This window comes from Dendrobates tinctorius, unplaced genomic scaffold (assembly GCF_039654945.1).
Source record: "Dendrobates tinctorius isolate UK_male_01 unplaced genomic scaffold, ASM3965494v1 ptg000232l, whole genome shotgun sequence".
In the NCBI taxonomy this organism is placed as follows: domain Eukaryota; kingdom Metazoa; phylum Chordata; class Amphibia; order Anura; family Dendrobatidae; genus Dendrobates; species Dendrobates tinctorius.
In genome coordinates this window covers 13,751,842-13,770,944 of record NW_027361899.1, presented here as the reverse complement: position 1 = coordinate 13,770,944, position 19,103 = coordinate 13,751,842, and the positions used below count along the sequence as shown (strand labels likewise).

Below are 19,103 nucleotides of genomic sequence, written 5' to 3'. Positions count from 1 at the left end.
CCCACTTCTCCAGTTTATTTAAATCTTTTTGAATCCTCTCTCTCTCTTCTCTAGTATTAGCTATCCCTCCTAGCTTTGTGTCATCAGCAAATTTAATCAGTTTACCCTCAATTCCTTCATCTAAATCATTGATAAAGGTGTTGAACAATACAGGGCCCAGGACAGAGCCCTGTGGTACCCCACTTGAGACATTCTTCCAACTGGATGTGCAGCCATTTACGACCACTCTTTGGGTCCGATCACTAAGCCAGTTATGAGTCCACCTAACAGTTGCCTTGTCCATTCCATACTTAGTCGTTTTTTCAATAAGGATTGTATGAGAGACTTTGTCAAATGCTTTGCTGAAGTCAAGAAATACTATATCTACAGCATTTCCTTGATCCACCCAATCAGTGATACCGTCATAGAAGGAAATTAAGTTAGTCTGACAAGACTTATTAGTTACATAGGGACGGTGATACATGTATCTATAGGGAGAGTGATACATGTGTCTATAGGGACTGTGATACATGTATCTATAGGGACGGTGATACATGTGTCTATAGGGACGGTGATACATGTGTCTATAGGGACTGTGATACATGTATCTATAGGGACGGTGATACATGTGTCTATAGCGACTGTGATACATGTATCTATAGGGACGGTGATACATGTGTCTATAGGGACGGTGATACATGTGTCTATAGGGACCGTGATACATGTGTCTATATGGACGGTGATACATGTGTCTATAGAGACTGTGATACATGTGTCTATAGGGACGGTGATATATGTGTCTATAGGGACTGTGATACATGTATCTATAGGGTCGGTGATACATGTGTCTATAGGGACGGTGATACATGTGTCTATAGGGACGGTGATACATGTGTCTATATGGACGGTGATACATGTGTCTATAGAGACTGTGATACATGTGTCTATAGGGACGGTGATACATGTGTCTATAGGGACGGTGATACATGTATCTATATGGACGGTGATACATGTGTCTATAGGGACGGTGATACATGTGTCTATATGGACGGTGATACATGTGTCTATAGGGACGGTGATACATGTGTCTATAGGGACAGTGATACATGTGTCTATAGGGACGGTGATACATGTGTCTATATGGACGGTGATACATGTGTCTATAGAGACTTTGATACATGTGTCTATAGGGACGGTGATACATGTGTCTATAGGGACGGTGATACATGTGTCTATAGGGACTGTGATACATGTATCTATAGGGACGGTGATACATGTGTCTATAGGGATGGTGATACATGTGTCTATAGGGACGGTGATACATGTGTCTATATGGACGGTGATACATGTGTCTGTAGGGACATGATACATGTGTCTATAGGGACAAACATGTGTCTATAGGGACAGTGATACATGTGTCTATAGAGACTGTGATACATGTGTCTATAGGGACTGTGATACATGTATCTATAGGGACGGTGATACATGTGTCTATAGGGACGGTGATACATGTGTCAATAGGGACTGTGATACATGTGTCTATAGGGACGGTGATACATGTGTCTATAGGGACGGTGATACATGTGTCTATAGGGACGGTGATACATGTATCTATAGGGACGGTGATACATGTGTCTATAGGGACGGTGATACATGTGTCTATAGGGACGGTGATACATGTGTCTATAGGGACGGTGATACATGTGTCTATAGGGATGGTGATACATGTATCTATAGGGACTGTGATACATGTATCTATAGGGACGGTCATACATGTGTCTATATGGACGGTGATTCATGTGTCTATATGGACAGTGTTACATGTGTCTATAGGGACAGTGATACATGTATCTATAGGGACGGTGATACATGTGTCTATAGGGACGGTGATACATGTGTCTATAGGGACGGTGATACATGTGTCTATAGGGATGGTGATACATGTATCTATGGGGACTGTGATACATGTATCTATAGGGACGGTCATACATGTGTCTATAGGGACGGTGATACATGTGTCTATAGAGACTGTGATACATGTGTCTATAGGGACTGTGATACATGTGTCTATAGGGGCGGTGATACATGTGTCTATAGGGACTGTGATACATGTATCTATAGAGATGGTGATACATGTATCTATAGGGACAGTGATACATGTGTCTATAGGGACGGTGATACATGTGTCTATAGGGACAGTGATACATGTGTCTATAGGGACGGTGATACATGTGTCTATATGGACGGTGATACATGTGTCTATAGAGACTGTGATACATGTGTCTATAGGGACGGTGATACATGTGTCTATAGGGACGGTGATACATGTATCTATAGGGACGGTGATACATGTGTCTATAGGGACAGTGATACATGTGTCTATAGGGACAGTGATACATGTGTCTATAGGGACGGTGATACATGTGTCTATAGGGACGGTGATACATGTGTCTATAGGGACAGTGATACATGTGTCTATAGGGACAGTGATACATGTGTCTATAGGGACGGTGATACATGTGTCTATAGGGACGGTGATACATGTATCTATAGGGAGAGTGATACATGTGTCTATAGGGACTGTGATACATGTATCTATAGGGACGGTGATACATGTGTCTATAGGGACGGTGATACATGTGTCTATAGGGACTGTGATACATGTATCTATAGAGATGGTGATACATGTATCTATAGGGACGGTGATACATGTGTCTATAGCGACTGTGATACATGTATCTATAGGGACGGTGATACATGTGTCTATAGGGACGGTGATACATGTGTCTATAGGGACGGTGATACATGTGTCTATATGGACGGTGATACATGTGTCTATAGAGACTGTGATACATGTGTCTATAGGGACGGTGATATATGTGTCTATAGGGACTGTGATACATGTATCTATAGGGTCGGTGATACATGTGTCTATAGGGACGGTGATACATGTGTCTATAGGGACGGTGATACATGTGTCTATATGGACGGTGATACATGTGTCTATAGAGACTGTGATACATGTGTCTATAGGGACGGTGATACATGTGTCTATAGGGACGGTGATACATGTATCTATATGGACGGTGATACATGTGTCTATAGGGACGGTGATACATGTGTCTATATGGACGGTGATACATGTGTCTATAGGGACGGTGATACATGTGTCTATAGGGACAGTGATACATGTGTCTATAGGGACGGTGATACATGTGTCTATATGGACGGTGATACATGTGTCTATAGAGACTTTGATACATGTGTCTATAGGGACGGTGATACATGTGTCTATAGGGACTGTGATACATGTATCTATAGGGACGGTGATACATGTGTCTATAGGGATGGTGATACATGTGTCTATAGGGACGGTGATACATGTGTCTATATGGACGGTGATACATGTGTCTGTAGGGACAGTGATACATGTGTCTATAGGGACAAACATGTGTCTATAGGGACAGTGATACATGTGTCTATAGGGACTGTGATACATGTGTCTATAGGGACGGTGATACATGTGTCTATAGGGACGGTGATACATGTGTCTATAGGGACGGTGATACATGTGTCTATAGGGACGGTGATACATGTGTCTATATGGACGGTGATACATGTGTCTATAGAGACTGTGATACATGTGTCTATAGGGACGGTGATACATGTGTCTATAGGGACGGTGATACATGTATCTATAGGGACGGTGATACATGTGTCTATAGGGACAGTGATACATGTGTCTATAGGGACAGTGATACATGTGTCTATAGGGACGGTGATACATGTGTCTATAGGGACGGTGATACATGTGTCTATAGGGACAGTGATACATGTGTCTATAGGGACAGTGATACATGTGTCTATAGGGACGGTGATACATGTGTCTATAGGGACGGTGATACATGTGTCTATAGGGACGGTGATACATGTGTCTGTAGGGACGGTGATACATGTGTCTATAGGGACAAACATGTGTCTATAGGGACAGTGATACATGTATCTATAGGAACGGTGATACATGTGTCTATATGGACGGTGATACATGTGTCTATAGAGACTGTGATACATGTGTCTATAGAGACTGTGATACATGTGTCTATAGGGACAGTGATACATGTGTCTATAGGGACGGTGATACATGTGTCTATAGGAACAGACATGTATCTATAGGGACGGTGATACATGCGTCTATAGGGACAGTCAAACATGCTTCTATAGGGACAGTGATACATGTATCTATATGGACAGTGTTACATGTGTCTATAGGGACAGTGATACATGTGTCTATAGGGACGGTGATACATGTGTCTATAGGGACGGTGATACATGTGTCTATAGGGACGGTGATACATGTATCTATAGGGACAGTTATACATGTGTCTGTAGGGACAGTGATACATGTGTCTATAGGGACGGTGATACATGTATCTATAGGGACAGTGATGCATGTGTCTATAGGGACAGTGATACATGTATCTATAGGGACAGTGATACATGTGTCTATAGGGACGGTGATACATGTATCTATAGGGACGGTGATACATGTGTCTATAGGGACAGTGATACATGTGTCTATAGGGACGGTGATACATGTGTCTATAGGGACGGTGATACATGTGTCTATAGGGACGGTGATACATGTGTCTATAGGGACGGTGATACATGTGTCCATAGGGACGGTGATACATGTGTCTGTAGGGACGGTGATACATGTGTCTATAGGGACAAACATGTGTCTATAGGGACAGTGATACATGTGTCTATAGGGACGGTGATACATGTGTCTATAGGGACGGTGATACATGTGTCCATAGGGACGGTGATACATGTGTCTGTAGGGACGGTGATACATGTGTCTATAGGGACAAACATGTGTCTGTAGGGACAGTGATACATGTATCTATAGGGACGGTGATACATGTGTCTATAGGGACGGTGATACATGTGTCTATAGGGACGGTGATACATGTGTCCATAGGGACGGTGATACATGTGTCTGTAGGGACGGTGATACATGTGTCTATAGGGACAAACATGTGTCTATAGGGACAGTGATACATGTATCTATAGGGACGGTGATACATGTGTCTATAGGGACGGTGATACATGTGTCTATAGGGACGGTGATACATGTGTCTGTAGGGACGGTGATACATGTGTCTATAGGGACAAACATGTGTCTATAGGGACGGTGATACATGTGTCTATAGGGACGGTGATACATGTGTCTATAGGGACGGTGATACATGTGTCCATAGGGACAGTGATACATGTGTCTATAGGGACGGTGATACATGTGTCTGTAGGGACGGTGATACATGTGTCTATAGGGACAAACATGTGTCTATAGGGACAGTGATACATGTATCTATAGGGACGGTGATACATGTGTCTATAGGGACGGTGATACATGTGTCTGTAGGGACGTGATACATGTGTCTATAGGGACGGTGATACATGTGTCTATAGGGACGGTGATACATGTGTCTATAGGGACGGTGATACATGTGTCTATAGGGACAGTGATACATGTGTCTGTAGGGACGTGATACATGTGTCTATAGGGACGGTGATACATGTGTCTGTAGGGACGTGATACATGTGTCTATAGGGACGGTGATACATGTGTCTGTAGGGACGTGATACATGTATCTGTGCAGTGACACAGATCTATGAACAGTGATACATTGTAGTCGGGGCCACTGTTGATGGCGTATTCTTTCTCTGAATATCCCTTTCTCCTCAGCAGGACACCGTCCGGTGGTGACACGTTGCGTTTCTTTGCACGGTGTCGGCCTCTTCTCAGTCTGTCTCTCCCCATCACCAGGCAATTAATACATCGCCAACGCATGCTTGACAACAAGCGGAGCTATGCCGTCCTCTGCTTGCTGGTAGAAGGATATTAATCAGGCGAGAGACATTAATAAAGTTCCTGGAGTAATGGAATGAGGACTGGAGATCACACTGTACCAAGGGCTGCGGCTCATCAACAGCAGCACGACCAGAAGGGAAAAATGAGCGGTAACGGAAACACAGCAGTGATACAACAGAAATCTAGAATATACGATCAGCTGTGATAAATAATGAGACACCATGTATATATATATATAGAGCCCAAATAAGATCTGTGCTTGCTGTCAGTGAATACTAATATTAGATCACAGGGTGGACAGACACCTCCCCTGTCCTCAACTGATAGTGTGTGACAGCAATCTCCGGTGTCCATCTGAGGCTATAGATCTATTCCAGATCACACAGCTGAGAATCTGTTACACTGTATCAGTCAAATAACAAAGTAGCTGCAAAAGCCCCTTGACTCCAGACTGATGACTCTTACCTGCAGGGACACACTGTAACAAATTCCCTATGGTGGGCAGTGCATGGGAATGCCAAGGGTTGGGACAGAATCCCCCTCTTTGGCAAGTGGCATGCTGGAAGTTGTAGTGGCCCAATCGCTGTAGAGACGCAGACCACTGCTCTAGAGGAACCGCGCAGGACCCCACACCAGAGGACCCCAATTACTGAGGCTGGGAGATCCCACCACAGAGGACAACAATTTGTAAATGTATTTACTGTTTCTACAGATGGAGAATGGAAAATACATCCCAGTGCTGATCGCGGCAGGAGGAGGCGGAAGAGCGTACAGGGCGAAAGCCAATATCATTCACCCGGAAAGACTGGAGAATAATTCCACCATGCCGGGGATAAATGGGAAATCTGGGGCAGCGGGTATATATATATATTTTTTTTTTTTTTGTAAAATCAACATAAATTTGTTAATATTCACATTAAAATAATAAGTAATAAAAATGCTTGTAATCCCCCAGCTGACCTGATGGTGTGCTGTTCAGAAAAACCTACTCATGATCATCATGCAGCACAATGCGCCACCTAGTGGTCATGTTCTATTTAGTGATACTTCTAGGGTTTGTACATAGAACATATGCAAACTCAACTTCTGATGTTTTTCCTCTTGTTTTCCTTCTGCAGGAGGTGGAGGCGGCTGGAGTGATCACTCATCAATTCCTTGGGCTGGAAAATCCCTTTTAGGTGGGGGAAATGGTGGAGAATCCTGCCCACAGGCCATTAAGAAGTGGGGGTGGGAAACCAGAGGGGGTTTCGGAGGTGGTGGAGGTGGCTGCTCCTCGGGTGGAGGAGGTGGAGGATATATTGGTAAGTATTAAGATGTAACAGTAATATAAGAATGTAAGAGAGTATATAAATGTATGTGTGTGAGGTATATACAGTACATATACACATATATCAGGGTTGGTGAAAAGTGATTCATAGGAGCTGGTCCATTAGCCACAGCAGCAATCTCTCACCGCAGGACGAGAGCTGTGAGGACCACTTCTGTACTGACAAAATCCACAGCCGGTATAACCTGGGCATCTCCTGTGTATCATTATATATGTAAATGTGGCGCCCCTGAGGATTCAGTTGCCACAGAGGTACTGCACCTCCTCCTGAGGTGTGGTGCCCCACCATCCAGGTAGGTTGGAGGCTCCTGACCACACTCCAACATCCCAGTGCCTTCTGGGATAAGTGAAGAGTCTCCGCGAGCTCAACGATCACTGGGTTTTGGCGGTTGCAGCTGAAAAGAGGAAATCGGAAAACCAGGGGAAGAGTCTTGAGGAGATCATTTGCATATTCCCAGTGCCTTCTGGGATAAGTGAAGAGTCTCCGCGAGCTCAACGATCACTGGGTTTTGGCGGTTGCAGCTGAAAAGAGGAAATCGGAAAACCAGGGGAAGAGTCTTGAGGAGATCATTTGCATATTCCCAGTGCCTTCTGGGATAAGTGAAGAGTCTCCGCGAGCTCAACGATCACTGGGTTTTGGCGGTTGCAGCTGAAAAGAGGAAATCGGAAAAACCGCGCGCCTATCGGCGCGCGAAATTTGGCTCATCTTTCATCGTTTTTAAGAAATCTCAAGATGGAAGAGGCCAGGAGCCATTTGGTGAGCTGCATTTCTTGCTACATGTTCACAGATTTACCAGTGGAAAAGCCAAACTTCACATGCCACAAATGCAAGCTTGTGTCCCTGTTGGAGGAAAAGTTGCAAAATCTCGAAGAGAGGTTAGCTACGTTGAAGATCATTAAGGAAGGTGAAGAGTTCTTGGACAGAGCAGAATTATCTCTTCATGTTACAGAAAGAGAAGAAATTCGAAGTGCACCTGAAGAAACAGAGGAATGGAGACATGTGACCCAGAGAAGCAGGAGGATCAGGAGGCAGTCAGCACCCATACTGCTCAGAAACCAGTACCAGGCTCTCACGCAGGAAAACGATGAAGAAATACATCAGGATAAGACTTTGCCAACAAACAGCAACCTTGTACGCCCTCAGAGTCCTCCTGGATGGAGAAAGAAAAATGTTGTGAAGAAGAAACGGAGAGTGGTGGTCATGGGGGATTCCCTGCTGAGAGGAACAGAGGCCGCTATCTGCAGACCGGATATAACTACAAGAGAAATGTGCTGTCTTCCAGGTGCAAAAATTAAAGATGTGTCTGACAGGATATCAGGACTCTTCAGACCTACAGATGACTACCCATTCCTGCTACTACATGTGGGGACAAATGACACCGCAAGAAACGACCTGGAAATCATCTGCAGAGACTTTGAACACTTAGGCAAGAAAGTGAAAGAACTGGGAGCGCAGGTGGTCTTCTCTTCCATCCTCCCAGTGGATGGCCATGGAACAAGGAGGTGGAATAAGATTCTGCAGGTGAACAACTGGCTACGTCGATGGTGCCGTCAGCAACGATTTGGATTTCTGGATCACGGAGTGAACTACTTATACGATGGACTACTTGCTAGAGATGGGGTGCACCTTACGAAGACTGGAAAGCAGGTATTTGGAAGTCGCCTTGCTACACTTGTAAGGAGAGCTTTAAACTAGAACAACATGGGAAGGGAAGCAAAAGACCAGAAAAAGCCATACACCTGACAAATGCTATTGAGAACTCTGCTATTAGAAGTGGAAAGGAAGAACAAAGACGAAAGAATCTAATTAATAAAAATATTGGAGAAAGAGAAACCAATCACAAACTAAAATGTTTCTATACAAATGCACAAAGCATGGGCAACAAACAAGGAGAATTGGAACTACTAACACAGGAACAGAAATATGATGTAATTGGAATCACTGAAACTTGGTGGGACAATACACATGATTGGAATACAAGACTAGAAGGATACAACTTATTTGCAAGAAACAGACTTGATAAACGAGGAGGGGGTGTCGCATTGTATGTTCGAAACGCGTATATCTGCACAGAGATTGAAGCTTCAGAGACTGGGAGTTCTGTGGAAACTGTTTGGGTAAGAATACAAGGACAGAACAATGGAAAGGACACCATTGTAGGCATTTACTACAGGCCGCCTGTGCAAGCCGAATATATAGATGAACTCTTTATGCATCAGATGGCCAAGTTCTCCAAAAAATATGACATAGTTGTCATGGGAGATTTCAACTATCCAGACATTTGTTGGGAATCTCTCTCAGGCAAAACTAACAGGTCAAGGAAATTCTTATCCTCTCTTGCTGACAACTTTATCTTCCAAAAGGTAAGGGAGAAAACAAGGGGAACTGCTACCTTGGATCTAATCCTTATAAACAGGGAGGAAATGGTTGAGGAGGTAAAAGTGGCTGGGACCCTAGGAGGTAGCGACCATGCTATTTTAGAATTTTGGATTACTAGAGGTGGAAGACCTGTGAAGACTCAGACGTCAAGGTTAGATTTCAGAAAGGCAGATTTTAAGGGATTCAGAAAGAGAATTGGAGGGATCCAATGGCTGGATATCCTTAAAGACAAAAATGTCCAGGAAGGATGGGAAATCTTGAAAAATGAAATTCTCAAAGCACAGTTGTTAACAATTCCGAAAAGAGGGAAGAATAGGAAGCATTTAAGGAAACCAGGATGGATGAACACAGAACTTAAGCACATGCTAAAAAGGAAGAAAAAAATGTTTATAAAATGGAAAGAGGGAGGCATATCTAAAGAAGAATATAATGCTGTCTGCAGAACCTGCAGGGCACAAATCAGATTATCTAAAGCTGAAAATGAACTGAGGCTTGCAAGAGATGTCAAAAGCAATAATAAAGGATTTTGGGGATATGTCAAAAGTAAAAGAAAAGTCAAAGATGCTATAGGATTTTTACAGGATGAAAATGATGAAATGGTAAGACAGGATGTTGAGAAGGCTGAACTTTTAAATTCCTATTTTGCATCTGTTTTCTCTCAGAAAGGAAATGCAACATCAACTGTTATTCACTGTCCTATTAAGGGAATAGAAGAATCCAGGATATCTATAAACAGAAAGATAGTGAGGAAACACTTAGCTAACCTAAATGAATTCAAGTCTCCAGGTCCAGATGAATTACACCCCAGAGTACTGAAGGAGATAGCAGAAGAAATTTTTGAACCCCTCTCCATAATCTTTGAAAATTCTTGGAGAACAGGAGAAGTGCCAGAAGACTGGAGAAGAGCAAATGTTGTTCCTATCTTCAAAAAGGGGAAGAAGGTGGACCCAGGCAACTATAGGCCGGTGAGTCTGACTTCTATACCAGGAAAGATCTTTGAACAAATTATTAAACAACATGTATGTCAATACCTGGATAAGAATGAAGTGATTAAACAGAGTCAGCATGGGTTTCTAACTAATAAGTCATGTCAGACTAACTTAATTTCCTTCTATGACGGTATCACTGATTGGGTGGATCAAGGAAATGCTGTAGATATAGTATATCTTGACTTCAGCAAAGCATTTGACAAAGTCTCTCATACAATCCTTATTGAAAAAATGACTAAGTATGGAATGGACAAGGCAACTGTTAGGTGGATTCATAACTGGCTTAGTGATCGGACCCAAAGAGTGGTCGTAAATGGCTGCACATCCAGTTGGAAGAATGTCTCAAGTGGGGTACCACAGGGCTCTGTCCTGGGCCCTGTATTGTTCAACATCTTTATCAACGATTTAGATGAAGGAATTGAGGGTAAACTGATTAAATTTGCTGATGACACAAAGCTAGGAGGGATAGCTAACACTAGAGAAGAGAGAGAGAGGATTCAAAAAGATTTAAATAAACTGGAGAAGTGGGCAGCAACTAACAGAATGGTTTTTAACAGGGAGAAATGCAAAGTACTACATCTGGGCAATAAAAATGAAAAAAGCATATATAGAATGGGAGGAATAGGGCTAAGTGACAGCACATGTGAAAAAGACTTGGGTATACTAATAGATCACAGACTGAATATGAGTCAACAGTGTGATGCAGCAGCAAAAAAGGCAAATGCAATTCTAGGATGTATTAACAGAAGCATACAGTCTAGATCACGTGAAGTCATTATTTCCCTCTACTCCTCTTTGGTCAGACCTCATCTGGAATATTGTGTCCAGTTTTGGGCACCACATTTTAAAAAAGACATCAACAAACTGGAGCAAGTTCAGAAAAGAGCGACCAGAATGGTGACCGGTCTGCAAACCCTGTCTTATGAGGAAAGGTTGCAGGATTTGGGAATGTTTAGTTTGCAAAAGAGAAGACTGAGAGGAGACTTAATAGCTGTCTACAAATATCTAAAGGGCTGTCACATTGTAGAAGGATCAACTTTATTCTCATTTGCACAAGGAAAGACTAGAAGCAATGGGATGAAACTGAATGGGAAGAGACACAGATTAGATATTAGAAAAAACTTTTTGACAGTTAGAGTGATCAATGAGTGGAACAGGCTGCCACGAGAAGTGGTGAGTTCTCCTTCAATGGAAGTCTTCAAACAGAGGCTGGACAGACATCTGACTGGGATGATTTAGCGAATCCTGCTTTGAGCAGGGGGTTGGACCAGATGGCCCAGGAGGTCCCTTCCAACTCTACGATTCTATGATTCTATGATTCTATCTGCATCCCACACAACACAGTAGTTCAGCAAAGCTACATTGCGGCTCCCTGCTTGGAGTGAAGCAGAGCACCTCTGGTGGCTCCCTGCTTGGAACACGAAACGTGCTGGGAGGCGGGTCGAGTGAGAATACATAAATGAGCGGGAGGGTTTAGAATTTCAGTCAGTGAGTCAGTCAGTCAGTCAGAGGAAGAGGAGTGAGGAGAGAAGATCCCTGGGAGAGGGATGGAGGAATGAGTGCTGCAGCAGATCTCAGTGACCTGGGTCTGCTGGCACGGGAAAGTAAAGAAGGAGAAAGACATTGAACAGAAACCTGATCTTCCATAAGAAGGAAAGACTAGTACGGAACAAAGGAGTAAAAGGGAACAGAGGACGTGGGTTAGGAGAGAACCCTGCCTAGAAGTTCTAAGCGCAAGGCCGGGGCCCGGTCCCCGAGGTTGTATGGATACTAAGGGTCCTATAGCAGACACCGGTGGAGTAGTGGGCTGTAAATGCACTACCCCCATCTAAGACTTGGGGGCACAACAGCAACATTGATAGTGAGCCGGGACTCAGGAGTAAGGAGTCCCCGAAGCAGGCTACAGCTGTCTGCCGTACAAGTATGGTTCTTGGGAACATCTGTCAGAAGGCACTCCAGTGTAACTCAGTACTAGGAGTACTTCACAATTAAAGGCGCTATAAGAGGAGACGTTCAGAAAGGCACATGTTGGCGGAGTGTTGGAAGGGAGCATTCCATCTGGCCTGGAGGTTGACTGAGTCCCTGACCCGGAGGACACGGCACGGAGGCAGGCTCCTGTGTGTACTACAGGCTGTGAGTAAAGCTTTGGAACTACAAGCCCTGGTGTCGTCCTCCACTTATTCCGGCGCCAGCCTGCCCAGCACTGCTACATCCCTCGCGCCTGACACTACACCATCTACGTGTCACTTCACCTACTCTGCCCTGGGACTACAGCCCTGCCTGTGGAGGGCTATAACATCACTGCTGCACCACACCATCAGTCCCAGAGCATCTGTCTGCAGCGTCGGCTTACATCTTCATTGCCAAACACCACAGGTGGCGTCACGACTTACACATTGACACTGAACATTTACAATGGGCGCCCAGAGCCACGGACATCTCCCAATGAGGACCATCGGGCCCGGTACCGAGTACCCCACTGCCCTGGGTGTGAGAGCGTCCCATACAGCTGGTATAACCTGGGCATCTCCTGTATATAATTATATATGTACAGCTGGTATAACCTGGGCATCTCCTGTATGTAATTATATATGTACAGCTGATATAACCTGGGCATCTCCTGTATATAATTATATATGTACAGCTGGTATAACCTGGGCATCTCCTGTATATAATTATATATGTACAGCTGGTATAACCTGGGCATCTCCTGTATATAATTATATATGTACAGCTGGTATAACCTGGGTATCTCCTGTATATAATTATATATGTACAGCTGATATAACCTGGGCATCTCCTGTATATAATTATATATATACAGCTGGTATAACCTGGGCATCTCCTGTATATAATTATATATGTACAGCTGGTATAACCTGTGCATCTCCTGTATATAATTATATATGTACAGCTGGTATAACCTGGGTATCTCCTGTATATAATTATATATGTACAGCTGATATAACCTGGGCATCTCCTGTATATAATTATATATGTACAGCTGGTATAGCCTGGGCATCTCCTGTATATAACTATATATGTACAGCTGGTATAGCCTGGGTATCTCCTGTATATAATTATATAAGTACAGCTGATATAACCTGGTCATCTCCTGTATATGATTATATATGTACAGCTGGTATAACCTGGGCATCTCTTGTATATAATTATACATTCACAGCTGATATAACCTGGGTATCTCCTGTATATAATTATATATGTACTGCTGGTATAACCTGGGCATCTCCTGTATACAGTTATATATGTACAGCTGGTATAACCTGGGCATCTCCTGTATATAATTATACATTCACAGCTGATATAACCTGGGCATCTCCTGTATATAATTATATATGTACAGATGGTATAACCTGGGCATCTCCTTATGTGATTTTATATGTACAGCTGGTATAACCTGGGTATCTCCTGTATATAATTATATATGTACAGCCGGTATAACCTAGGTATCTCCTGTATATAATTATATATGTACAGATGGTATAACCTGGGCATCTCCTGTATGTAATTTTATATGTAGCAGGTATAACCTGGGCATCTCCTGTATATAATTATATATGTACAGATGGTATAACCTGGGTATCTCCTGTATATAATTATATATGTACAGATGGTATAAACTGGGCATCTCATGTATATAATTATATATGTACAGATGGTATAACCTGGGCATCTCCTGTATATAATTATATATGTACAGCTGGTGTAACCTGGGCATCTCCTGTATATAATTATATATGTACTGCTGGTGTAACCTGGGCATCTCCTGTATATAATTATATATGTACAGCTGGTATAACCTGGGCATCTCCTGTATATAATTATATATGTACAGCCGGTGTAACTTGGGCATCTCCTGTATATAATTATATATGTACAGCTGGTATAACCTGGGCATCTCCTGTATATAATTATATATGTACAGATGGTATAACCTGGGCATCTCCTGTATGTAATTTTTTATGTAGCAGGTATAACCTGGGCATCTCCTGTATATAATTATATATGTACAGATGGTATAACCTGGGTATCTCCTGTATATAATTATATATGTACAGATGGTATAAACTGGGCATCTCATGTATATAATTATATATGTACAGATGGTATAACCTGGGCATCTCCTGTATATAATTATATATGTACAGCCGGTATAACCTGGGCATCTCCTGTATATAATTCTATATGTACAGCCGGTATAACCTGGGTATCTCCTGTATGTAATTATATATGTACAGCTGGTATAAGCTGGGTATCTCCTGTATAAAATTATATGTACAGCTGGTATAACCTGGGCATCTCCTGTATATAATTATATATGTACAGCTGGTGTAACCTGGGCATCTCCTGTATATAATTATATATGTACAGCTGGTATAACCTGGGCATCTCCTGTATGTAATTATATATGTACAGCTGGTATAACCTGGGTATCTCCTGTATATAATTATATATGTGCAGATGGTATAAACTGGGCATCTCATGTATATAATTATATATGTACAGATGGTATAACCTGGGCATCTCCTGTATATAATTATATATATGTACAGCCGGTATAACCTGGGCATCTCCTGTATATAATTATATATGTACAGCCGGTATAACCTGGGTATCTCCTGTATGTAATTATATATGTACAGCTGGTGTAACCTGGGCATCTCCTGTATATAATTATATATGTACAGCTGGTGTAACCTGGGCATCTCCTGTATATAATTATATATGTACAGCTGGTATAACCTGGGCATCTCCTGTATATAATTATATATGTACAGCCGGTGTAACCTGGGCATCTCCTGTATATAATTATATATGTACAGCTGGTATAACCTGGGCATCTCCTGTATATAATTATATATGTACAGCTGCTATAACCTGGGCATCTCCTGTATATAATTATATATGTACAGCTGGTATAACCTGGGCATCTCCTGTATATAATTATATATGTACAGCTGGTGTAACCTGGGCGTCTCCTGTATATAATTATATATGTACAGCTGGTATAACCTGGGCATCTCCAGTATATAATTATATATGTACAGCTGGTGTAACCTGGGCGTCTCCTGTATATAATTATATATGTACAGCTGGTGTAACCTGGGTATCTCCTGTATATAATTATATATGTGCAGCTGGTGTAACCTGGACATCTCCAGTATATAATTATATATGTACAGCTGGTGTAACCTGGGCATCTCCAGTATATAATTATATATGTACAGCTGGTGTAACCTGGGCGTCTCCTGTATACAATTATATATGTACAGCTGGTATAACCTGGACATCTCCAGTATATAATTATATATGTGCAGCTGGTGTAACCTGGGCGTCTCCTGTATATAATTATATATGTACAGCTGGTATAACCTGGGCATCTCCAGTATATAATTATATATGTACAGCTGGTGTAACCTGGGCGTCTCCTGTATACAATTATATATGTACAGCTGGTATAACCTGGACATCTCCAGTATATAATTATATATGTACAGCTGGTGTAACCTGGGCGTCTCCTGTATATAATTATATATGTACAGCTGGTGTAACCTGGGTATCTCCTGTATATAATTATATATGTGCAGCTGGTGTAACCTGGACATCTCCAGTATATAATTATATATGTACAGCTGGTGTAACCTGGGCATCTCCAGTATATAATTATATATGTACAGCTGGTGTAACCTGGGCGTCTCCTGTATACAATTATATATGTACAGCTGGTATAACCTGGACATCTCCAGTATATAATTATATATGTGCAGCTGGTGTAACCTGGGCGTCTCCTGTATATAATTATATATGTACAGCTGGTATAACCTGGGCATCTCCAGTATATAATTATATATGTACAGCTGGTGTAACCTGGGCGTCTCCTGTATACAATTATATATGTACAGCTGGTATAACCTGGACATCTCCAGTATATAATTATATATGTGCAGCTGGTATAACCTGGGCATCTCCTGTATATAATTATATATGTACAGCTGGTATAACCTGGGCATCTCCAGTATATAATTATATATGTACAGCTGGTGTAACCTGGGCGTCTCCTGTATACAATTATATATGTACAGCTGGTGTAACCTGGACATCTCCAGTATATAATTATATATGTACAGCTGGTATAACCTGGGCATCTCCAGTATATAATTATATATGTACAGCTGGTATAACCTGGGCATCTCCAGTATATAATTATATATGTGCAGCTGGTATAACCTGGGCATCTCCAGTATATAATTATATATGTACAGCTGGTATAACCTGGGCATCTCCAGTATATAATTATATATGTACAGCTGGTGTAACCTGGGTGTCTCCTGTATACAATTATATATGTACAGCTGGTGTAACCTGGACATCTCCAGTATATAATTATATATGTGCAGCTGGTATAACCTGGGCATCTCCTGTATGTCATTTTATATGTAGCCGGTATAACCTGGGTATCATCCGGTGCACAGTTATACATTGATGTACCGCTGGTATAAGTTGTGCAGTTTAGTGTGATTTATGGTGGAAGTTGGTAGAAGTTGTAGGATATGAAGGTGACTTGTATCGGGGCCGATGAGATAAATGACTTTTCTTTATTACCAGTGTAAAATCTCGCAGACGCTCTATTTGTGGTAATGTATTAGAGAACATTATCCTGTCTGTATCTGCATTATTTAGTGATTTATTTCCACACTCGGGAATTTCCGGAGCATTTTTAGCTTTCAGGTATCGCAGCGCCGACACTGTGCTGAGGTCATGGAAAACCTAACTGGAGACTCACATATAATTCACAGCCATGAATCAGGAAAACGCTCCAAATCGGTAGAAGATTCAGTAGTGCAGTTCTTACAGCGTGCCGGGCTACGTATGTCTTGGTGTTTCAGAATAATATCATGGTCCGAGCAGTCAAACCCCCCAGCCATTAGCAAATTATTCTTTATGGGATAACTTGTGCTTTTGGGAATAACCCTTTAAGCTTCATTTTTCTCAACATCTCGTCTCCTAATCTAGTCACATCCAAAGTTCAATATGTAGGGAAGTGGTCCTGCATTATGGGAGGTGTAGGGATCGGAGTGACAATACCAGTGGGGTTCCCCACTTGCAGTAAATGTTCCTAATTGTGGCAAGGTCTAAGGACACCATTGGACTAACCCCTCTCACCTACATTCCTTGGTCCACTCGCTTTGTTACAGTGTGTCAGTCTGGAGTCCAGGACAAGGTAGAGGTTTGTACTACTGGTGAATGTAGACCGTATACTATAGAAAATCAGGAGGTAAAGTTTTTGATGGCAGGTATGTGTCACTGAGGCACCTGGCCTCGGTGATGTGAGTTGTGGAAAATAGTGCTACTGTAACAATAAGTTACTGAGAGGAATTTTAAGGGACTGGATTTTGGGTCCGGGATTTAGGAGCAACCAGAAGAACTTGGGTGGGAAAGGTCTCTCCTATATATTCCAGTCTGGGACTTGCAGGGACTATGTATGGCAGCTGGGTTGGTTCAGGTGTGGTCTGTAGTGTTGGACAGGAAAATTCTCACATTGCAGTGTCTGTGTGATGCTGTGAGAGGGAAGAGGGAGCAGTGAGTAAGAGCACAGCACACACCCCGCTGGTACATCACGTAAGAGCAGAGCCACACAGATCAGACACGGAGAGAGAAATTGTGCATGTACAGAATCGAGACAGAAAATCCCAGAATGCACAGGTGGGACCAACGCACGGAAATCACATGAAATTGTCGCATTTCTCCCTGCAGGAGGTAACGCAGCAGAAGACAACAGCCCTGATTCCGACGGGTGGGATGGGGTCTCCTACATTAGTCCCCTCGGAGTTTTGTACACCCCTCCTCTTAAAGGTAACTGTTATGGGATGTTCATTAATTGTATTTATAGATTTTTTTAAGGAGAGACATTGGGCTAGTGTGTGTGTGGACATTGATGGGGATTACGATTGGGATCCACATAATATCCCTGTTTCAAAGCTAAACTGCCAGATCATGAGACAGGAAGTGTTGTCAGGGGGACACAGCTGCAGAGGTGCCGCAGCATTGTCACGGCTCTGTTACGTGTCCTGCTTCATATTCTAGTGACTGAAAGCCACGGAGAAGTGGAAATAAAGCTGAATCTGAACTGCAGCCACTGTGAGATGGACGAATGCTACATGGATCCCGAATCCCAGGAGCTGATGTGTCACTGCGAGCTGGGCCGGGTGCTGGCCGACGACGGGGTCTCCTGCATCGGTAACAGCGTCCTGGTTGTTTTATCACAATGTCTGATTATTTCTAAGGTTTCCATAGTTGTGTATCATTGACTGTGAGGAAAATGAGATTGTCCACTAGTACAAGCGGTGGTCTTCTCCTGACATGCACTCCAGGCCCTCGTCCTCACAGTGCCCACTAGTACAAGCGGGAGTCTTCTGACATGCACTCCAGGCCCTCATCCTCACAGTGCTACTAGTACAAACTGGGGTCTTCTCCTGATATATGTTCTTCAGACCCTCATCCTCACAGTGCCCACTAGTACAAGTGGGGGTC

At 42.7% G+C, this 19,103-nt stretch overlaps 1 protein-coding gene across 1 annotated transcript in view; it reads left to right on the top strand.

Moving 5' to 3' along the window:
- The window catches only part of ALK (ALK receptor tyrosine kinase), a 969,161-nt gene that overhangs the window by 874,604 nt on the left and 75,454 nt on the right, over positions 1-19,103 (top strand). Inside the window, exons 15-18 of the mRNA XM_073556354.1 lie at positions 6,567-6,711; positions 6,973-7,155; positions 18,327-18,425; positions 18,657-18,809. Coding sequence (XP_073412455.1) covers positions 6,567-6,711; positions 6,973-7,155; positions 18,327-18,425; positions 18,657-18,809 — 580 coding nt within the window. The remainder of the gene's footprint in view (positions 1-6,566; positions 6,712-6,972; positions 7,156-18,326; positions 18,426-18,656; positions 18,810-19,103) is intronic.